This window comes from Hordeum vulgare, chromosome 7H, assembly GCF_904849725.1.
Source record: "Hordeum vulgare subsp. vulgare chromosome 7H, MorexV3_pseudomolecules_assembly, whole genome shotgun sequence".
Classification (NCBI taxonomy): Eukaryota; Viridiplantae; Streptophyta; class Magnoliopsida; order Poales; family Poaceae; genus Hordeum; species Hordeum vulgare.
Genome location: NC_058524.1, coordinates 166,433,704 through 166,457,560, shown reverse-complemented (window position 1 = coordinate 166,457,560; position 23,857 = coordinate 166,433,704). Strand labels below are relative to the sequence as shown.

General features: G+C 45.3%; 1 protein-coding gene across 2 annotated transcripts; it reads right to left on the bottom strand.

Annotated features, from left to right (window-relative positions):
- Positions 1-1,443: 1,443 nt before the first annotated feature.
- On the bottom strand, positions 1,444-3,657 carry LOC123410286 (phosphoribosylglycinamide formyltransferase, chloroplastic). 2 transcript variants are annotated; one of them, XM_045103193.1, is made up of 6 exons: positions 3,546-3,657; positions 3,100-3,462; positions 2,901-3,012; positions 2,235-2,411; positions 1,867-1,993; positions 1,444-1,778 (listed from the first exon to the last, which is right to left on the bottom strand). In XM_045103193.1, the coding sequence occupies exons 2-6, from the start codon at positions 3,446-3,448 to the stop codon at positions 1,665-1,667; spliced, it is 879 nt and encodes a 292-aa protein (XP_044959128.1). In that variant the 5' UTR covers positions 3,449-3,462; positions 3,546-3,657; the 3' UTR covers positions 1,444-1,664. The 2 variants fall into 2 exon arrangements, with proteins under 2 accessions (XP_044959128.1, XP_044959129.1); XM_045103194.1 differs by having other exon boundaries at positions 3,100-3,498; positions 3,572-3,654.
- Between the last annotated feature and the right edge of the window lie 20,200 nt (positions 3,658-23,857).

Genomic DNA, 23,857 nt, shown 5'->3' with positions numbered 1-23,857 from the left:
CTGGTGGAGGGCTCCGGATTTCCGAAGCCTGACGGTCGTCCGGCCCTCGGAAGTCCGAGGCAATAGACCTGTTTTGAGATAGGAACAGAGTAGAGAATATGTGGTATTGGGTAGGATAGTGAAGATGTGGTATGAGCAAGTTTATCGCAAAACCTGTGATCCCCTCTTAATAGTGCGGGATCCCTATACTCAATAATAGTAAACTCAAAAGGATAGTCTACATCATCTTTTCTCAATCCCGAGCCTTCTTGAAATATAAATCCCAATCTTCGCAGACCACCTTTGGCACATAATTCTCAATCTACTAAAGTACTTGCCATCCTAAGATACACTCAACAAACAGGATTAGTTTCCTATGTATGTGTTGTCATTAACACCAAAAGTCGATTAGGGGCATAGCATGCACTTTCAGTAATCGACTTGCTATTAAGTCCGGTAATTTGGGTGCCATTGGCACCATGAAAAATGGAGGTCAATCCACGGGAGCGGCGGCGACAATGTTTGACAATTGTTATTACTCTCTCCGTCACGGTTTAGAAAAGCGTGTTTGGAATTTTTTTTAGAACCTAGGTGGTTATTAATTGGGTGTGAGATGGGTTAAAAGTAACGTCCAAACTACGCATGCATATAAAAAGTGCAATGAAGTATTAATTAGCTGTTAGGAGTAAATGCAATGCATCCTAAACCTTGTCTATTATGAAAATGCACGTGAATTTAACCGTGCCTTCTAAACCGTGACGGAGGAAATATATTGCTTGCGATTTTCCTATCTCTGGTTTGAAACTGTAATAGAGAAGCTAATAAAGCTGCTCATGAGCTTGCTAGATTGGCTACATTTTTCTTCATATATTGGTTAGTTTGAGGAGGTTTTGATTGAAATTGTACCCATCCTCATAAATGATGTAACTGTCTTCTAGTGAATGAAGTTTGTGTTGAAATAAAAAAAAACTCATCATATAACTACTCCAATAGAGTATATGTAGTTTGCCCAATGAGAGAAGGTAGAAAACTTCTCTCATTCTATCTTGGAGCTTGTGCAAATGGTGTTGATTCATAAACATACAATCTCCCTCTCCCTCCCTCCCTCCCTCTCTCTCTCTCTATTACAATTAATTCCATTTTTACCCTCACGATTCACCATTCTGACAGTTTATCCAATTTTAAGAAAATCCTCAATTTGTACCCTGTTTTGCACCATCCCCTCTTCTATCCCTCTCGCATAAATTACAATGTCAAAGTGTAGCAAGAAACAAATCGACGCCACGAGGAAAACAGCACTGAAACTGAATGGTGACATCTTCAGACATAAGACATGTGGATAACCGGACTAGTCACTGAAACTTTGTTCAGGCACACAGTATCATCAAAGCCAAGCCATACAATGAGTTGAATACAGCGCAAGGTAGGCATTATGCTTCTGGGACCAGATTAACAGACATGTTATTTCAGGCACAGATTATCATCAAAGCTAAGCCATACAATGAGTTAAACACAGTGCAAGGTACACATTATTTTGGGACGAAGATTATCAGACATGTTATTTCACTCAATCAGACAAACGGTGTGTGTAAGTGTTAACTCCATGCCATGGTGAAAACTGGCACTTGGTGGGGACACTAGGAACTTCATTAATTTTCAGGAGATCTCAGGACAGAGATCACGAATTAGGTATACGCATTGGGGTTTGCTTGACTTCTGACAAGTGGGACACCATCGTCTCGCCACACAATTCGATCCTCGCACAAGGCAGCAACTGCCTCAACGTAAACTTGGTTCTCCTGTAACGTTGGGTTAATAAATCAGCAAGATGAACATCTAAAAGTCAATTGTACCGCTAAGAAATCTCAAATGCACATAAGATGCTACCTCATGAAGAACCCTTGCAGCCAATTGCTCTGGAGTATCATTGGCTAACACAGGAACAACTCTTTGGGCTAAGGTTTTCCCTGTGTCGAACTGCTCATCCACAAAGTGCACAGTTGGTCCTGAGTATCTGCATGGTTGGAAAACGTCATCAAATAAAACAGTGTGTCTTTTTCCAAAAGAGAAACAGGTAATACCATATGGAAAACAAGAAATCAGTAGTTCTGCAATCAATGCCATCATCACACAAATTGAATTTATGCGTTATCACAAGACAATGAACAATAATGAATATTCTTTCAAATGGATGCCAAGTACTTCCGGGAGGAAAATGCAAGATGTTGGAAGGTGCTAGACAAAATGTAAAGTACCTGGCTCCAGATGCAATGACTGCTTTATGCACTTTTAAACCATAATAACCCTTGCCTCCAAATGCAGGGAGCAGTGAAGGGTGTATATTCAGCATGGATCTGGGAAATGCCTGAACTAGCTCACCAGGTATGAGCTTCAAGTAACCAGCAAGTAGAATGAAGTCTACCTTCAGATCCCTGTTTCACAGTGGACATAGCCATGAGCTAAGACATCATGTGTGTGTGTGTCATGAAATACAATCTTCACACTTGAAAGGGCAAACTGAAGCACACCGGGTACACTTGGAGGCACAAAATATATAAAAAATTGTGTACAGTGGATTTCGGTCGAAGCCGTCACACTGAAGCAAAAATTTGTGAACACAAGTTCATGCAACTAGAGTCTAGAACAAAGTAACATATCACATCTGTAAGTTTCAATCTAATTTATCAACTTATGTTAACTGGCAACTTCAGAACGTGATGGATACCCGAGGTACAGAAAGCCCGCCCTCAGTCAGAAGTGTATGCGTTTCACAAAAGACTAGAAGTTCTTTCGAGGCAATCTGACTAGGAGTGGAAGCATGAAGAGGCATAACGATGATCCTTTTCTAGCACAATGAAAAGTATAAACTAGGAAAATAGGAAATTGCATCACAGCCCTGAGATGAGACCAACAGCACCAACCTCAGAGCATTCAGAAGTTCATCTGTGGAGACCCCCTCTGGTGCGGATTTCGACTTGGGAAACACGACCACGGGAATGCCATTGCACCTTGCATACTCGGCGCCACCGCAGCCTGCAAACACTCGGATTCCTTCACCTCAGAACCACAATCCACCTCAAGTCCAAGAAAGAGCTGCAGGAAGCAAGCAATCACGGTCACCTGGCTTATCGGTGACGAGCGCAACCACATCCCCGTTCACCTTCCCACCCAGGGCGGCCCCGTGGATCGACCGGAAGTTGGAGCCCCCGCCGGACACGAACACCGCGAGCCTCTTCCTCCTCACCCCGGAGTCCCCAGCTCCGCTAGCCATCACCGCCGACGCGGATGCCGATGCCGCCGTGTATACGCGAGCGTTGGGGCGAAGCAGAAACCGCCCGCAAGCGACGGCGCAGCACTGCTGCCTCTTGGCCGCTAAGCCGACGCGCGCGCCTCTCCTATGCTGGCTCGGGGCGGGATTAAGCGAGCAGCGCAACCCGGAGCCGGAGGAAGCGACGGCGGCCGCCTCCATCGGGGGAGATTCCGCTGCCTCGGCAGAAACACGGCAAGAGAAGTGGGTATCTGGACGACGAAACGAGACTAGTGAGAAGGCTATAGGATATGCTTACGTATGAGGAAGGTGGGCGTGAAGAACCCTAGCACCGGCGGCCGCCGTCGAGGGGCTCCTGCTGCGCGCGGCGCGGCCGCTGGTCGGGTGGATTCTCACGGGTAAAGAGGATGCTTTTGGGCCGGGTACACTGAGCCCAGCAAATTTTTACTGCCCGGGCAGAGGATTCCAGCCCAGGGTGCAAGATGGATACTACTAAAAAAAACAATTCCCCCTAAAAAAAATTAAAAAAAACAACAACAAAAAACGAGACCAACCCAGGCTAGACTAGCCTGTTGGCATTTTTTCATAGAAGAAAACTCCGAGAGCACCGAGTGTTAGAGCCGAGGCTCAAACACCGACGGGATGGCTGCAAACTCCAACACCAAGCCAATTGAGCTATGCTCGGTTCTCATTGCTTCGAAAAAAACATTGTGGTTCGCCAAATATGACGTCTTCATGCAATCACATACTCCCTGGAAGAGGTTTGGGTTCGGGTATTTCCACCTGCCTGCTGCTTTTTCCCTCTCGTTAGGGTTTTTCTTCCTCTCGCCAAGTTCCGACGTTGAGAACTCTACCTTCCCAAAACCCTGATCGGAGCCCCGACTCTCTACCTCTCCTAGCAGGGCTTGGGTGTTTTTGCGCAGGGTTTCTGGGTTTTCCTTCTCTGCGGTTGCCTCGTGGTGATTGCGAGGGGGCAACTCGATCTCGATCGGATCTAAGCTAGGGCTGATGGCGAACCATGGTGGAGCATCTGTTGGGTAACGTAGCATTAATTCAAAAAAATTCCTACGCATATTCAGATCTTCCTATGGAGAGACCAGCAACGAGAGATGGGTGAGTGCATCTTCATACCTTTGAAGATCGCTAAGCGGAAGCGTTGCTAGAACGCGGTTGATGGAGTCGTACTCGCGGCGATTCAGATCACGGTGTGATTCCGATCTAGTGCCGAACCACGGCACCTCCGCGTTCAACACACGTGCAGCCCGGTGACGTCTCCCGCACCTTGATCCAGCAAGGAGGAGGGAGAGGTCGGGGAAGATCTCCGGCAGCACGACGGTGTGGTGTCGATGGAGAGACGAGGTCTCCCGGCAGGGCTTCGCCAAGCACCGTGGGAGAGGAGGAAGAAGGGGGGCAGGGCTGCGCCGAGGGAGATGGAAAACCGTGTGCGAAACAGCCCCAAAACCCCCACTATATATAGGAAGAGGGGAGGGGGGTGCCACCCCTAGGGTTCTCACCCTAGGTGGTGTGGTAGCCCCCCCCCCCAAATGGGAGTTGCGGCGGCCAGGGCAGGGGGAGGGGGTGGCGCACCCCTAGGTGGGCCTTAGGCCCACGAGCGCCTAGGGTTTCCCCCCTCTCCACCTCCTGCGCCTTGGGCCTCCTTGTGGGAGGCGCACCAGCCCACTTTGGGCTGGTTGCCCTCCCTCTTTTGGCCCATGCTACCTCTTGGGGCTGGTGGCCCCTCCCGGTGGACCCCCGGGACCATTTCCGGTAGTCCCGGTGGTCCCGGTACATTACCGATGACGCCCAAAACATTTCCGATGTCCAAAACCATCCATCCTATATATCAATCTTTACCTTCGGACCATTCCGGAGCTCCTCGTGACGTCCGAGATCTCATCCGGGACTCCGAACAACTTTCGGTAACCTCATTAACAATTCCCTATAACCCTAGCGTCATCGAACCTTAAGTGTGTAGACCCCTACGGGTTCGGGAGACAGGCGGGCATGACCGAGACACCTCTCCGGCCAATAACCATCAGCGGGGTCTAGATACCCATGGTGGCTCCCACTTGCTCCACGATGATCTCATCGGATGAACCACGATGTCAAGGATTCAATCAATCCCGTATACAATTCCCTTTGTCTGTCGGTATAGAACTTGCCCGAGATTCGATCGTCGGTATACCTATACCTTGTTCAATCTCGTTACTGGTAAGTCTCTTTACTCGTTCCGTAGCACGTCATCGTGTGACTAACTCCTTAGTCACATTGAGCTCATGATGATGTTCTACCGAGTGGGCCTAGAGATACCTCTCCGTCACGCGGAGTGACAAATCCCGATCTCAATTCGTACCAACCCAACAGACACTTTCAGAGGTACCCGTAGTGCACCGTTATAGTCACCCAGTTACGTTGTGGCGTTTGATACACCCAAAGCACTCCTACGGTATCCGGGAGTTGCACAATCTCACGGTCGAAGGAAAAGACACTTGACATTAGAAAAGCTTTAGCATACGAACAATACAATCTAGTGCTATGCTTAGGATTGGGTCCTATCCATCACATCATTCTCCCAATGATGTGATCCCGTTATCAATGACATCTAATGCCCATGATCAGGAAACCATGATCATCTATTGATCAACGAGCTAGCCAACTAGAGGCTTGCTAGGGACACATTGTGATCCATTTATTCACACATGTATTACTGTTTCCTGTTAATACAATTATAGCATGAACAATAGACGATTATCATGAACAAGGAAATATGATAATAACCATTTTATTATTGCCTCTAGGGCATATTTCCAACAGTCTCCCACTTGCACTAGAGTCAATAATCTAGTTACATTGTGATGTATCGAACACCCATAGCATAATGGTGTTGATCATGTTTTGCTCGAGGAAGAGGTTTAGTCAACGGGTCTGCGACATTCAGATCCGTATGTACTTTACAAATCTCTATTACTCCACTCTGGACATGGTCCTGGATGGAGTTGTAGCGGCGTTTGATGTGCTTGGTCTTCCGGTGAAACCTGGGCTCCCTGGCTATGGCAATGGCCCCAGTGTTATCACAGAAGAGCGTCATTGGACCCGACGCGCTTGGAACCACTCCAAGGTCGGTGATGAGCTCCTTCATCCAAATTCCTTCATGAGCCGCTTCTGAAGCAGCTATGTACTCCGCTTCACATGTAGATGCTGCCATGACTTCTTGCTTGCTGCTGCACCAGCTCACTGCCCCACCATTCAAAACATATACGTATCCGGTCTGTGACTTAGAGTCATCCGGATCTGTGTCGAAGCTAGCGTCGACGTAACCCTTTACGACGAGCTCTTCGTCACCTCCATAAACGAGAAACATCTCCTTAGTCCTCTTCAGGTACTTAAGGATATTCTTGACCGTTGTCCAGTGTTCCATACCGGGATCACTTTGGTACCTCCCTACCAAACTTATGGCAAGGTTTATATCATGTCTGGTACACAACATGGCATACATTAGAGAGCCTGCGGCTGAAGCGTAGGGGACAGTACTCATCTTCTCTCTATCTGCTGTTGTGGTCGGTGACTGAGTCTTACTCAATCTCATACCTTGCAAAACTGGCAAGAACCCTTTCTTTGAGTTTTCCATATTGAACTTCTTCAATATCTTGTCGAGGTATGTACTTTGCGAAAGAACTATGAGGCGCCTCGATCTATCTCTATAGATCTTGATGCCTAATATGTATGCAGCTTCTCCAAGGTCCTTCATTGAAAAACTCTTGTTCAAATAGGCCTTTATGCTCTCCAACATCTCTATATTATTCCCCATCAATAATATGTCATCCACATACAGTATGAGGAAAGCTACAAAGCTCCCACTCACTTTCTTGAACAGACAGGCTTCTCTGTAAACCTGTATGAACCCAAACGCTTTAATCACCTCATTAAAGCGAATGTTCCAACTACAAGATGCTTGCACCAGCCCATAGATGGAGCGCTGGAGCTTGCACACTTTGTTAGCACCCTTAGGGTCGACAAAACCTTCTGGTTGCATCATATACAACTCTTCCTTAAGGTTCCCGTTAAGGAACGTTGTTTTGACGTCCATTTGCCAAATTTCATAATCATAAAAGGCGGCAATTGCTAACATGATTCAGACTGATTTCAGCTTCGCTACGGGAGAGAAAGTCTCTTCGTAGTCAATTCCTTGAATTTGTCGAAAACCCTTTGCGACATGTCGAGCTTTATAAACGGTCACATTACCATTTGCATCAGTCTTCTTCTTGAAGATCCATTTATTTTCTATGGCTCGCCGGTCACCGGGCAAGTCCACCAAAGTCCATACTTTGTTCTCATACATGGATCCTATCTCGGATTTCATAGCTTCAAGCCATTTGTTGGAATCCGGGCCCGCCATTGCTTCTTCATAGTTCGAAGGTTCACCGTTGTCTAACAACATGATTTCCATCACAGGGTTGCCATACCACTCTGGTGCGGAGCGTGCCCTTGTGGACCTTCGTGGTTCAGTAGTAACTTGATCCGAAGCTTCATGATCATTATCATTAACTTCCTCTTCAGTTGGTGCAGGCGCCACACGAACAATTTCCCGCGCTGCGCTACTTTCCTGTTCGAGAGGGGGTGTAATTACCTCATCAAGTTCTACCTTCCTCCCACTTACTTCTTTTGAGAGAAACTCTTTCTCTAGAAAGGATCCTCTCTTGGCAACAAAGGTTTTACCTTCGGATCTAAGATAGAAGGTATACCAATAGTTTCCTTAGGGTATCCTATGAATACACATTTCTCCGCTTTGGGTTCGAGCTTTTCTGGTTGAAGTTTCTTCACATAAGCATCGCAGCCCCAAACTTTAAGAAACGACAACTTAGGTTTCTTGCCAAACCATAGTTCATATGGTGTCATCTCAACGGATTTAGACGGTGCCCTATTTAAAGTGAATGCTGCAGTTTCTAATGCGTATCCCCAAAATGATAACGGTAAGTCGGTAAGAGACATCATAGATCGTACCATATATAATAAAGTGCGATTACGACGTTCAGACACTCCGTTGAGTTGCGGTGTGCTAGGCGGCGTCAGTTGTGAAACGATTCCACACTTTCTTAGGTGTGTGCCAAACCCGTGACTCAAATATTCTCCTCCACGATCACATCGTAGACACTTAATTTTTCTGTCATGTTGATTTTCGACCTCACTCTGAAATTCCTTGAACTTTTCAAACATCTTAGATTTGTGCTTCGTCAAGTAGATATACCCATACCTACTCAAATCATCGGTGAGAGTGAGAACATAACGATAGCCACCGCGAGCTTCAACGTTCATTGGACCACACACATCAGTATGTATTATTTCCTATAATTTGGTTGCTCTCTCCATTATTCCTGAGAATGGAGTCTTAGTCATCTTGCCCATGAGGCACGGTTCGCATGTGTCAAATGATTCAAAGTCAAGAGACTCTAATAGTCCATCAGTATGGAGCTTCTTCATGCGCTTAACACCGATATGACCAAGGCGGCAGTGCCACAAGTATGTGGGACTATCATTATCAACTTTACATCTTTCGGTACTCACACTATGAATATGTATAACATCACGATCGAGATTCATCAAGAATAAAACATTCACCAATGGAGCATGACCATAAAACATATCACTCATATAAATAGAACAACCATTATTCTCCGACTTAAATGAGTAGCCGTCTCGCATTAAGCAAGACCCTGATACAATATTCATGCTCAAAGCTGGTACTTAATAACAATTATTAAGGTTTAAAACTAATCCCGACGGTAGATGTAGAGGTAGTGTGCCGACGGCGATCACATCGACCTTGGAGCCATTCCTGACGCGCATCGTCACCTCGTCCTTGGCCGGTCTCCGCTTATTCCGCAGTTCCTGCTTTGAGTTGAAAATGTGAGCAACAACACCGGTATCAAATACCCAGGAGCTACTACGAGCGCTGGTAAGGTACACATCAATAACATGTATATCACATATACCTTTAACGTTGCCGGCCTTCTTGTCTGCTAAGTATTTGGGGCAGTTCTGCTTCCAGTGACCCTTTCCCTTGCAATAGAAGCACTCAGTCTCAGGCTTGGGTCCATTCTTTTTCTTCTTCCCGGCATCTGGCTTACCGGGCATGGCAACGGCTTTGCCTTCTTTCTTGAAGTTCTTCGTACCCTTGCCCTTCTTGAAACTAGTGGTCTTGTTGACCATCAACACTTGATGCTCTTTCTTGATTTCTACTTCTGCAGACTTGAGCATCGAGTACAACTCGGGAATGGTATTCTCCATACCTTGCATGTTGTAATTCAGAACAAAACCTTTATAGCTTGGTGGGAGAGACTGGAGGATTCTGTCAATTATAGCATCATCCGGAAGTTCGACTCCAAGTGAAGTCAGACGACCGTGTAACCCAGACATTTTGAGTATGTGCTCACTGACATAACTGTTCTCCCCCATCTTACAGCTAAAGAACTTGTCGGAGACTTCATATCTCTCGACACGGGCGTGAGCTTGAAAAAGTAGTTTCAACTCTTGGAACATCTCATATGCACCGTGTTGCTCAAAACGCCTTTGGAGCCCCGTTTCCAAACTGTATAACATGCCACACCTAACCAGAGAGTAGTCATCACTCCGCGTTTGCCAGACGTTCAGAATGTCCTGGGCTGCTGCGGGAGCGGGAGGGTCACCTAGCGGCGCATCAAGGACATAAGCCTTTTTAGCTGCTTCAAGGATGAGCTTCAAGTTGCGAACCCAGTCCGCATAGTTGCTACCATCATCTTTCATCTTGTTTTTCTCTAGGAATGCGTTGAAATTGAGGTTGACGTTGGCCATCTACAATATTTATAAAGACAACTTTTAGACTAAGTTCATGACAATTAAGTTCATTTAATCAAATTAAGTATGAACTCCCACTTAAATCGACATCCCTCTAGTCATCTAAGTGATACATGATCCATGTTGACTAACCCGTATCCGATCATCACGTGAGACGGACCAGTCACCATGGTGAGAAACTTCATGCTGATCGTATTCAACCATACGACTCATGTTCGACCTTTCGGTCTCTTGTATTCGAAGTCATGTTTGTACATTCTAAGCTCGTCGAGTCAACCTAAGTGTTTCACGTGTGTAAATCTGGCTTATACCCGTTGTATGCGAACGTTAGAATCTATCACACCCGATCATCACGTGGTGCTTCGAGACAACGATCCTTCGCAACGGTGCACACTTAGGGAAATACGTTCTCAAAATTTTAAGAGGGGTCATCTTATTATGCTACTGTCGTTCTAAGCAATAAGATGAAAAACATGATAAACATCACAATGCAATCATATAGTGACATGATATGGCCATTATCATCTTTGTTCTTTCGATCACCATATTCAGGCATCGCATGATCATCATTGTCACCGGCGTGACACCATGATCTCCATCATCGTGTCTCCTGAAGTCGTCAAGCCAACTACTACTATCACTACTACTATAGCTAACCGTTAGCAATGAAGTAAAAGTAGTAAGCACATGGCGTTGCATCTCATACAATAAATTAAGACAACTTCTATGGCTCCTGCCGGTTGTCATACTCATCAACATGCAAGTCGTGAAACCTATTACAATAAGATGATCATCTCATACATCATACATGCAACATCATAACTTTGGCCATATCACATCACATGTCAAACCCTGCAAAAACAAGTTAGACGTCCTCTAATTGTTGTTGCAAGTTTTACGTGGCTGATTTGGGTTTCTAGCAAGAACGCTTTCTTACCTACGTGACAGCCACAAATATGATATGCCAAAGCTATTTACCCTTCATAAGGACCCTTTTCATCAAATCCAATCCGACTAGAGTAGGAGAGACAAACACCCGCTAGCCACCTTTATGCACGGTGTGCATGTCTGTCGGTGGAACCAGTCTCACGTAAGCGTACGTGTAATGTCGGTCCGGGCCGCTTCATCCCACAATACCGCCAGAAAAGAATAAGACTAGTAGCGGCAAGCAATTGAAAAATCATCGCCCACAACCTTTTGTGTTCTACTTGTGCATAGAATCTACGCATAGAAAACCTGGCTCGGATGCCACTGTTGGGTAACATAGCATAAATTCAAAAAAATTCCTACGCATATTCAGATCTTCCTATGGAGAGACCAGCAACGAGAGAGGGGTGAGTGCATCTTCATGCCTTTGAAGATCGCTAAGCGGAAGCGTTGCTAGAACGCGGTTGATGGAGTCATACTCGCGACGATTCAGATCGCGGAGTGATTCCGATCTAGTGCCGAACCACGGCACCTCCGTGTTCAACACACGTGCAGCCCGGTGACGTCTCCCGCACCTTGATCCAACAAGGAGGAGGGAGAGGTCGGGGAAGATCTCGGGCAGCACGACGGCGTGGTGTCGATGGAGAGACGAGGTCTCCCGGCAGGGCTTCGCCAAGCACCGTGGGAGAGGAGGAAGAAGGGGGCAGGGCTGCGCCGAGGGAGATGGAGAACTGTGTGCGAAACAGCCCCAAAACCCCCACTATATATAGGAGGAGGGGAGGGGGGTGCCACCCCTAGGGTTCCCACCCTAGGTGGTGCGGCAGCCCCCCTAGATGGGAGGTGCGGCGGCCAGGGCAGGGGGAGGGGGTGGCGCACCCCTAGGTGGGCCTTAGGCCCACCAGCGCCTAGGGTTTCCCGCCCCCCTCTCCACCTCCTGCTCCTTGGGCCTCCTCGTGGGAGGCGCACCAGCCCACTTTGGGCTGGTTTCCCTCCCTCTTTTGGCCCATGCTACCTCTTGGGGCTGGTGGCCTCTCCTGGTGGACCCCCGGGACCATTTCCGGTGGTCCCGATACATTACCGGTGACGCCCGAAACATTTCTGGTGTCCAAAACCATCCATCCTATATATCAATCTTTACCTCCGGACCATTCCGGAGCTTCTCGTGACGTCCGGGATCTCATCCGAGACTCCAAAAAACTTTCGGTAACCTCGTATAACAATTCCCTATAACCCTAGAGTCATCGAACCTTAAGTGTGTAGACCCTACGGGTTCGGGAGACAGGCAGGCATGACAGAGACACCTCTCCGGCCAATAACCATCAGCGGGGTCTGGATACCCATGGTGGCTCCCACTTGCTCCATGATGATCTCATCAGATGAACCACGATGTCAAGGATTCAATCAATCCCGTATACAATTCCCTTTGTCTGTCGGTATAGAACTTGCCCGAGATTCGATCGTCGCTATACCTATACCTTGTTCAATCTCGTTACTGGTAAGTCTCTTTACTCGTTTCGTAGCACGTCATCATGTTACTAACTCCTTAGTCACATTGAGCTCATGATGATGTTCTACCAAGTGGGCCCAGAGATACCTCTCCGTCACGCGGAGTGACAAATCCCGATCTCGATTCGTACCAACCCAACAGACACTTTCAGAGGTACCCGTAGTGCACCTTTATAGTCACCAGTTATGTTGTGACGTTTGATACACCCAAAGCACTCCTACGGTATCCGGGAGTTGCACAATCTCACGGTCGAAGGAAAAGACACTTGACATTAGAAAAGCTTTATCATACGAACAATACGATCTAGTGCTATGCTTAGGATTGGGTCTTTTCCATCACATCATTCTCCCAATGATGTGATCCCGTTATCAATGACATCTAATGCCCATGATCAGGAAACCGTGATCATCTATTGATCAACGAGCTAGCCAACTAGAGGCTTGCTAGGGACACATTGTGATCCATTTATTCACACATGTATTACTGTTTCCTGTTAATACAATTATAGCATGAACAATAGACGATTATCATGAACAAGGAAATATGATAATAACCATTTTATTATTGCCTCTAGGGCATATTTCTAACAGCCTCGGGATCAAAGAACACTGGCAAAGGGCAGATTGAGGACCTCATGAAGGAGTTGGCTCTCCAGGAAGAAGATCTGGACGATGTGGTCTTTGAGGACGATGATGCACCGGCTGAGGAAACTCTCCGCTGGATGATCCTGGCTCGGGTGCACATGGATAAGGGTTTTAGTACCTACCGGTTATCCCTTAACATGCAGAGTGCTTGGGATCTAGCAAAAGATGTCAAGATAAAAACCTTGGAGGAAAATCTGTTCCAGATGCAATTCAACTGCCTAGGGGACTGGGAACAGGTTACTCAAGGAGGCCCTTGGAACTTCACAGGGAACCCGATGATCATCGCCCCATATGACGGGTACTCTAAGCCGTCCAGGATCGAGCTGCTCACTTTTCAGATCTAGGCTCGTATCATTGACCTACCGCTGGCTTATCATGGGAAGGTCAAAGCACTGGCATGAAAGTTGGGAGAGTTTGTGGATGCCGAGCCTTCTTCTTTTTGATTTTGACGGTAACTTCTATAGAGTAAGGGTGCAGCTGGACGTCCGTGAACCTGTGAAAAAAACTAGTTCTTTGATCTGTGGTGGACAGAGGGAGATCATTGCGGTTCGGTATGAACGTCTTCCAGACTGGTGTCAGGTTTGCGGCATGATGGGGCATGCGTTCAAGGAGCATGGCGATGGAGTTCATCCTCCTACAGCGTTGATTTTCAAGAACCTCCGGGCACCAGCGACAACTAGCTGGGGGACGCGGCGATGAAATAACACAAAGAAAACCACCCAGGCTAGGAGAACTGATGATGGGAATGACATGGGGGATGACACAATGTCGCTTATGAATGCAGAGATGGAGGAGGAAGAGATAAATCGCAAACACTCAGCTGGCCAGGAAGATCAGCCTGTCAATTTCGTGCCGATTATGGAACCGGAGCAAGCGCTGGGGGCAGGGAATATTGCTTTGGTAGATGTCCCCCTACCCCTTCTCCAAAACAGGAACCAGATCGGTCAAGGTTGATGATGGCAGGAGAGAAGCAGGTACTCGGAACAGCGAGGAAAACTGGTGGACTTCCAAAAAACAATGATGCCAAATCGGCGGTCTCCTCGTCGGAGGACCGCCGGGCGCAATGAATCTTTTATGCTGGAATTGTCGAGGGATAGGCAACGCCCCAACAATTCAAGAGCTTCGCGATCTTGCGAGAAAGGTTGCCCTAGAGTACTGTGCTTGGTAGAAACCCATATTAGTGGGTCTAGAGAAGAAGATTTGTCAAGTACTTTAGGATATGATAATGATTTTGTTGTTGACTCCTCCGGTAGAAGTGGGGTCTAGTTGTTTTCTGGAATAATGAAATAAAGGCTGAGATTTTGGGTTACTCGTAGTATCATATCGATTTGAAGATAAGTGGTCTCGGAAGAGCTCCATGGAGAGTCTCTTTCTTCTATGGGGAGGCCGAGATACATTTGAGCAACAACACGTGGGATACCATGAAAAAATTATCACTGCTTCAGAATATTCCATGGGTTTGCTTGGGAGATTTTAATGAAATCCTCAGACATGATGAGCATGATGGTATTGGCAGGCGGAGTCAATCCCAAATACAGGGGTTCCGAGATTCGGTCGATATCTGCGGGCTGGTTGATCTTGGCTTCAAGGGAGCAAAGTGGACATTCGAGAAAAGGTAGCTGGTGGTTCATATACTCGGATGAGGCTTGATCGTGCTCTAGGGAATGTGGAGTGGTGCTCCTTGTTCCCGTCCGCGGAGCTCCGGCACCTCAAGGCGTCCACCTATGATCACTCGCCAATCGTGTTGGCACTAAAGCAAACGGGAGATAGAGTTGAGAAGTGGCCCTTCCGCTGTGAGGTTATGTAGGATACACATACGAAGTTGAAGGAGACCGTTCGATCTGCATGGGAGGCTGACATCCACAATCACACGGCAAGCGAAATTCGACTGAACTTGGAATTGCTCGCCAACAATCTTGGGGACTAGTCTTGGTCGACGTTCGGCAGTGTTCGGAGAGATTCACACACTTCAGAAGGAACTTGAGAGGCTACGAAGTATTACGCCCAGACTGGAACCGTCACATGCTGAGACGAAGATCAATGATAGGCTAATTGAGTTGTACCTGAGGGAAGAGCTGATGTGGCGTTAACGTTCTTGAGTTGAGTGGTTGTCGTCGGGGGACCGAAATACCCACTTTTTCAACATGAGAGCTTCAATGAGACGGAGGAAGAACCTCATCAGGGTGCTGCAGAAATAGGATGGCAACCTGACTGATGATCAAGCGGAGATGCGACAAATGTCCTTTGATTTCTACAACACCCTCTATACTTCGGAGGGAGCGCATGGGGTAGATGAGGTGCTCCAACATGTTGCGGTCAAGGTCACAAAGGAAATGAATGAGATCCTTTTGGCCCTTATGAAATGAAGGAAGTGAAAATTGCCTTGTTTCAGATGTTTCCCACGAAAACGCCGGGCCCACATGGTTTCCCGTCACACTTCTTTCAAAGACACTGGGATATCTGCGGAGACGTCGTCTCGAGGATAGTCTTGAGAATTTTGCAGGGGGGGGGTGACCCGAAGAGCCTCAATGAAACCATGTTGGTGTTGATTTCGAAGGTAAAAAATCCCACTCTACTGTCACAATTCTGTCCTATAAGTTTATGCAATGTTCTTTATAAGATTGCCTCCAAAGTCGTTGCGAATCGTTTGAAGCAAGTCATCCCAGAGATTATTTCACAGGAACAATCCGCCTTCGTCCCACGGAGGCTCATCACAGATAACATTATTTCAGCTTATGAGTGTCTTCACTTTATGAAAAGAAATAAGGCGAAGGGAAACAGATATTGTGCCCTCAAACTTGATATGGTGGAGTGGGCTTACCAAAGATCAATAATGGAAAAATTGGGTTTTGCACACCCATGGATTAATATTGTCATGAACATGGTGAGTGATAACCCATAAGTGTAGGGGATCACAACAGTTTTCGAGGGTAGAGTATTCAACCCAAATTTGTTGATTCGACACAAGGGGAAGCAAAAGAATATTCTCGAGTATTAGCAGTTGAGTTGTCAATTCAACCACACCTGAAAGACTTAGTATCTGCAACAAAGTATCAGTAGCAAAGTAGTGTGATTGCAACAGTACCAACGGTAACAGTAGCAGTGACAGCAGTAGCGTTAACAGTAGCAGCAGTGACAGCAGTAGCGGCAAAGTAACGTAGCAAGAACCAGTAGGAGAAGACTCGTAGGCATTGGATCGGTGATGGATAATTATGTCGGATGACATTCATCATGCAACAGTTATAACATGGGGAGATATGTAACTAGCTCCAGTTCGTCAATGTAATGTAGGCATGTATTCCGTATATAGTCATACGTGCTTATGAAAAGAACTTGCATGGCTTCTATTGTCCATCCCTCCCATGGCAGCGGAGTCCTAATGGAAACTACGGGATATTAAGGTTCTCCTTTTAATAGAGAACCGGAACAAAGCATTAGCACTTAGTGAATACATGAACTCCTCGTACTATGGTCATCTCCGAGAGTGGTTCCGACTATTGTCACTCCGGGGTTGCCGGGTCATAACACATAGTAGGTGACTACAACTTGCAAGATAGGATCAAGAACACACATATATTGACGAGAACATAATAGGTTCAGATCTGAAATCATGACACTCGGGCCCTAGTGACAAGCATTAAGCATGGCAAAGTAGTAGCAACATCAATCTCAGAACAAAGTGGATACTAGGGATCAATCCCCATCAAAACTAACTCGATTACATGATAGATCTCATCCAACCCATCACCGTCCAGCAAGCCTACGATGAGATTACTCACCAACGGTGAAAAACATCATGGAATTGGCGATGAAGGAAGGTTGGTGATGACGATGGCGACGATCTCCCCTCTCCGGAGCCCAGAACGGACTCCAGATCTGTCGTCCAGATGAAGAACAGGAGGTGGCAGCACCTCCTTATCGTAAAACACGATGAACTCTTCCCCCTGATTTTTTCCGGACAAAACAGACTATATAGAGCTGATATTGGAGGCGGTGGAGCTTTGTGGGGCCCACAAGCCTGCCAGGCGTGACCAGGGGGGCCTGGTGGGCTTGTGGGCTCACGGCTCCACTCCCTCCGCTGATTCTTGCGCCAGTATTTTTCATAAATCCCAGAAAAATTCTCTGTAAATTTTCAGGTCATTCCGAGAACTTATATTTCTACGCAAAAACAACATCATGGCAATTCTGCTGAAAACAGCGTTAGTCCGGGTTAGTTCCATTCAAATCATGCAAATTAGAGTCCAAAACAAGGGAAAAAGAGTTTGGAAAAGTAAATACGATGGAGACGTATCAACTCCCCCAAGCTTAAAGCCTTGCTTGTCCTCAAGCAATTCAGTTGACAAAGTAAAAGAGACAAAAGAAAAACTTTTACGAACTCTGTTTGATCTTGTTGGTGTAATTATGTCTAACTCATATTCAAATTTTCAGCAAGATCATAAGCTAACCACATAAGCAATGACATTTAGGTCTCATGAGGAACTCATATCAATGTCATAATCAACTAGCGAGCAATAATGATAAGTTTCAAACGTCAACACTTCAATCAAAACAATCATGAAGCAATATGAACAGATGGTATCTCGCTAGCTCTTTCTCAGACAGCAAAACATAAATGCAGAGCACCTTCAGAGACCAAGGGCTGACTGAACATTGTAATTCATGGCAAATAAGATCCAGTCACCGTCATACTCAATAACAATTAATAGCAAAGCATAAAAATGACGGAGGTGCTCTCTAATTGGTGCTTTTATAAGCAGAGGATGACTCAACGGAAACATAAATAGATAGACCCTTTGCAAAGGGAAGCATTGATTTGCAGAGGTGCCAAAGCTCAAGCTTTGAAGACAGAGATAAATAATTTTGGGTGGCATGCTTTCGTTGTCAACGCAATGACCAAGAGTTTTCACCATCTTCCGTGCTACACATGATATAGGCGGTTCCCAAACAAAAAAGTAAAGTTTTGACTCCCCCACCACCAATCAATCACACTCCACGACTAGCCGAATACTCGGGTGCCGTCCATACCAACAACAATCCAGGGGGAGTTTTGTTTGCAATTATCTTTACGATTTGAGCATGGAAATGGGCATTCCAATTACCGGCCCCTTTCTCATGAGTGATAGTGAATAAACACATATCGAGGATAACACGCCTAGCATGGAAGATACTGGTCGCCCCTTGTCGCCACATAAGCGGTTCGGGCATACAAAACAGATTATTACTTGAAGATTTAGAGAGTGGCACATGCAAATTTACTTGGAACGGCAGGTAGATACCGCATATAGGTAGGTATGGTGGACTCATATGGAACAACTTTGGGTTTATGGAAGTGGATGCACAAGCAGTATTCCCGCTTAGTACAAGTGAGGGCTAGCAAAAGACTGGGAAGCGACCAACTAGAGAGCGACAACAGTCATAAATATGCATTGAGATTAACCAACATTGAATGCAAGCATGAGTAGGACATAAATCACCATAAACATGAATATCATAGAGGCTATGTTGATTTTGTTTCAACTACATGCGTGAACATGTGCCAAGTCAAGCCACTTGAATCATTCGAAGAAGGATACCATCCTATCATACTACATCATAATCATCTTTGAACTTCATGTTGGCATCCAAGACAAACCATTATAAGCTCCTAGCTAATTAAGCATGGCATCATAAACTATGATCTCTAAGTTGTCATTGCAAACATGTTTATCTCACAACAAAGCTAAAATAGGAAAGATGAGCTAGTCATATTTACAAAAATAAAATAGATCGAGTTCATACCAGCTTTTCCAGACTCAGTCACTTCATCATATATCGTCATTATTGCCTTTCACTTGCACGACCGAATGACGTGAATAATAATGAGAGTATTCGTGCATTGGACTAAGCTGGAATCTGCAAGCAAATCGGAGGAGAAGACAAAGTAATATGGCTCTTTGACAGATAAACATATATGCATGCGAGAGCCACTAAACATTGTAACCATGGTCTTCTACCTTGACCCAAAGAAAAAGAAAACTATTTACACGGGAAAGCTCCCAACAAGCAAAAGAAGAACGGGAAATCTTTTTGGGTTTTCTCAATCTAAACAAACACAAGAGAAGAAAGCGAGAAAAAGAAATAAACTAGCATGGATGATACAGTGGCAAGTTGTGAACACCGACTATCAAAATGAAAGTGTGAGCAAGAATATAAAGTCGGTGAGAAACACGTACTCCCCCAAGCTTAGGCTTTTGGCCTAGGTTGGTCTACTCCCAAGGTGGGAAGTAACCGTCTCCGGGGTACTCCGGAGTGTACTGAGGGTGCCACTGCTGGGTGAGCTCTTGTGGCTCCCACTGATAAATTGGCGTCTGGTACTCGACTGGTAGCTCGGGCACGGACGCCTGTGGTGGCGCTATGCCCCAATATGCGTAGATGTCCGAGGGCATAATAATGTACCTGCCTAGATGAAGATTTAACAAAGAAGGAGCAGGCAAAGTAATAGTCTCACGAGTACCCTGACTAAATACCAGGTTATAAATCATCCTCTTATTTATATCTTTATCAAGAAAGTCATGGCGAACCATGCTATCATAATCTAGATATCTCTGAGGAAGAAGCATCTCTTCTTCCTCGTGCAGTCTAATAGGTATCTCAAAATGTCTAGCAAGATGGGTAGCATAGATACCTCCGTAAACAATGCCTTTAGTACGGTTCGTGTTCAACCATTGAGCCACTATAGCGCCCAAGCTATAAGTTTTATCATTATAAAGAGCTTCGTGCAAAACCGCAAGATCTGGGGAGCTAAGAGCCCCAGTTTTCCCACGGCCAATCAAACATTTTCCCACGAATAATGAGAAGTACCGTAGCACGGAAAAATGTATGCTAGCAACTCTAGCGCAAGACACTCCTCTCTCCTCTCCTACAGCAATAGTATCTATGAAAGCCTCCAAGTCCCGTGGACAAGGTTCATGAATATCCCCAACATAAGGTAATTTGCAAACATTGCAAAAATCCTGAAGTGACATGCGCTGGGGGATATCATATAACTTGAACTCAAACATAGGGGGACTCTTCCTAGGATAGAAGTTAAAGCTTTGCACGAAAATATTAGTGAGGAGGAGGTATTGTGGACACTTATCTTCAACAAATGTGGTAAGGCCTGCGTTCTCCACCAAGTAATAAAAATCCTCATAAAGACCGGCGACACGTAAGAACACATCGCTTGGCCACTCGCACGCTCGAACTTCTGCAACTCGGGGGACCGGATACTTGGGTTTCTTCTTCTCATTTTCATCATCCTTGGGGTCACGGCTTGAAGAGCCTCTTAGGAACCTCCTCATCTTTCCCTTTTTCTTTCTCTGAAAATTTCTGAAATTTTTAGTGACTCTAAGGAAAAGTGAACAAGGCCCAACGAAACTCGTAGCAACTACTCCTACAAGTGCCTAGAGGCCATATCATGCATCAAAACTACTTGGGACCAACTAAAATTAACATCCAAAGCTCAAGAACAGGGTCACCAAGCCAGCAATAATACGGAATGAATAAAGCACTAGAGCAAAAACTAATTGGACTAATGGAGGAGTCACATACCAAGGAACAATTTCCCTGAAACAGTTTAGTAAATGGGGGCTTTGCACAAGGAGATCGAGAATTGCAGCAAGAAGAGCAAGAACATGGGTTTGAGCTGTAGAATGAATTTTTCTAGAGGTAGGAGAAGGAGATGGGAGCTGGAATAAGTGGAGGGGGGCACGTGGGCCCCACAAGCCTGGTAGGCGTGGCCAGGGGGGTGCCCGTGCCTCCTGGGCTTCTGGCCCACTAGTGCATCCCCCTGACTAGCTCTCCGTCTCAGAATTTTTCAAAAATTCCAGAAAAAATCATACTTGATTTTCAGGGCATTTGAAGAACTTTTATTTTCGGGGCACTTTTCTACATGACGGAAAAAGCAGAAAATAGGAGAAACTAAAGCTAAATCTATCATTTTTCTTCTAAACATCCGAAGGTAAAAGTTCGGAACAGAGGGTTGTGACTCCTATATTCATCCATCTCATGGTCATCAAAAGAAATCCGTCAATGAGGTTGATCAAGTCTCCTTGACAAACTTTTTTCGAATCGCATAAAACCGGAGATTTTTCGAATAGTCACTAGGTTACCTCAATGGGGATGTGCATATCCCCAACAAGCAAATCATACTTCATTTTAACAGTAGGTATAGGGCATTCAAAGCTCCCAATAAGAATCGATGAAGTTTTTTCAATAGCATTGATGCACTCTACTCGACATTATTTCTTCGGAAAGTGCACCGTATGCTCATTACCATTGACATGGAAAGTGACATTGCCTTTGTTGCAATCAATAACAGCCCCTGCAGTGTTTAGAAAGGGTCTTCCAAGGATGACCGCCAGGGCATCATCCTCGGGAATATCCAGAATAACAAAGTCTGTTAAGATAGTAACGTTAGCATCCACAACATGCACATCCTCGCAAATGCCGATAGGGAAAGCACTTGATTTGTCGGCCATTTGCAAGGAGATTTCAATGGGTGTCAACTTATCCAATTCAAGTCTACGATAAAGAGAGAGAGAGGCATAACACTAACACCGGCTCCAAGGCCGCATAAAGCAGTTCTAACGTAGTTTCCTTTAATGGAGCAAGGTATAGTGGGCACTCCGGGATCACCTAGTTTCTTAGGAGTTCCACCCTTGAGGGTGTAATTAGTGAGCATGGTGGAAATCTCAACCTCAGGTATCCTCCTCTTATTAGTCACAATATCCTTCATGTGCTTAGCATAAGGAGACATTTTGAGCATATCTGTCAAACGCATTTGCAGAAAGACAGGTCTAATCATTTCAACAAATCGCTCAAAATCCTCATGATCCTTTTTCTTGGATGGGTTGGGAGGAAAGGGCATGAGTTTCTGAACCCATGGTTCTCTTTCTTTACCATGATTCCTAGCAATGAAGTCGTTCTTATCGTATCTCCTATTCTTAGGTTCTGGGTTATCAAGATCAACTGGTTCAATCTCCACATCCTTATCATTGCTAGATTGAGCATCTTCATGAACATCACTATCGATATTATCATTAGGCTCATGTTCATCACCAGATTGTGTTTCGGCATCAGAAACAGAGACATCGTTTGGATTCTCGGGTGTAACAGCAACGGGGTTGCTAGCATGCAAGTTCCTATCATCTTTCTTTTTCTTTCTAGGATGACTAGGTGCCTCGGTGCTAACTCCTTGAGAATCTTGTTCAATTCTCTTAGGATGATCCTCGGGATACAAAGGTTCCTGGGTCATTCTACCACCTCTAGTGATAACTCTAACAGACTTGTCATTCAGCTCATTGAGCAAGTCATTTTGAGCCTTAAGTACTTGTTCTACTTGAGTAGTAACCATAGAGGCATGTTTACTCAAAAGCTTAAGATCATTGACGTTTCTATCCACACACGTACTTAAATGACTAAGCATACGAGCATTCTGTTCCAATTGTCTGCTAACATAATCATTGAAACTTTGTTGTTTGGCAACAAAGTTATCAAATTCATCTAGGCATAAGCTAGCAGGTTTATCAAAAGGAATATCACTCTCATTGAATCTACGAAGAGAATTTACCTCTACTACGTGTGTCGGGTTATCAAGACGATGGATCTCTTCGATAGGTGGTAGATTTTTGATATCTTCAGATTTAATGCCTTTCTCTTTCATAGATTTCTTAGCTTCTTTCATATCTTCAGGACTGAGGAATAGGATACCTCTTTTCTTAGGAGTTGGCTTCGGAGGTGGTTCGGGAATAGTCCAAGCATTCTCATTGCACAAGATATTATTCAATAGAATCTCAGCTTGTTCCACAGTTCGTTCCCTGAAAACACAACCAGCACAACTATCTAGGTGGTCCCTAGAAGCATCGGTTAGTCCATTATAGAATATATCAAGTATTTCATTCTTCTCAAGAGGGTGATCAAGCAAAGCATTCAGTAGTTGGACGAGCCTCCCCCAAGCTTGTGGGAAACTCTCTTCTTCAACTTGCACAAAGTTATATATATCCTGCAAGGCAGCTTGCTTCTTATGGGCAGGAAAATGTTTTTCAGAGAAGTAGTAGATCATATCCTGGGGACTACGCACACAACCAGGAGCAAGAGAAGTGAACCAAGTCTTAGCATCATCCTTTAGCGAGAAAGGAAACAACTTAAGGATATAGTAGTGGAGGATCTTTTCCTCATTCGTGAATAGGGTGGCTATATCGTGCAGCTTAGTAAGATGTGTTACAACCGTTTCAGACTCATAACCATGAAAAGGATCAGATTTGACCAAAGTGATTAACTCAGGACCAACAGAGAATTCATAATCCTTATCAGTCACAAAGATAGGCGAAGTAGCAAACTTAGGATCGTATTTCATCCTCGCGTTCAGAGATTTTTCTTTCCACTTACGCAGTAATTTCTCAAGATCATAGCTATCCTTACAAGCAAGAAAGTCCTCAGCTATCTCTCCCTCCATAACATAACCCTCGGGTATATCAGGCAATTCATATCTAGGAGAGCTAGTTCTAACAGGTGAAATAGCAGGTTCTACTTCAATAATCTCAGCAGTTTCAGAAGTATCATCACATTCAACAGCAATTCTAGCAATTTGTGCATCAAGGAATGCACCTAGTGGCAAAGTAGTATCAAGTAAAGCATCATCACAAGTATCATGGATAGCATAAGTAGCATCATCAAGCACAG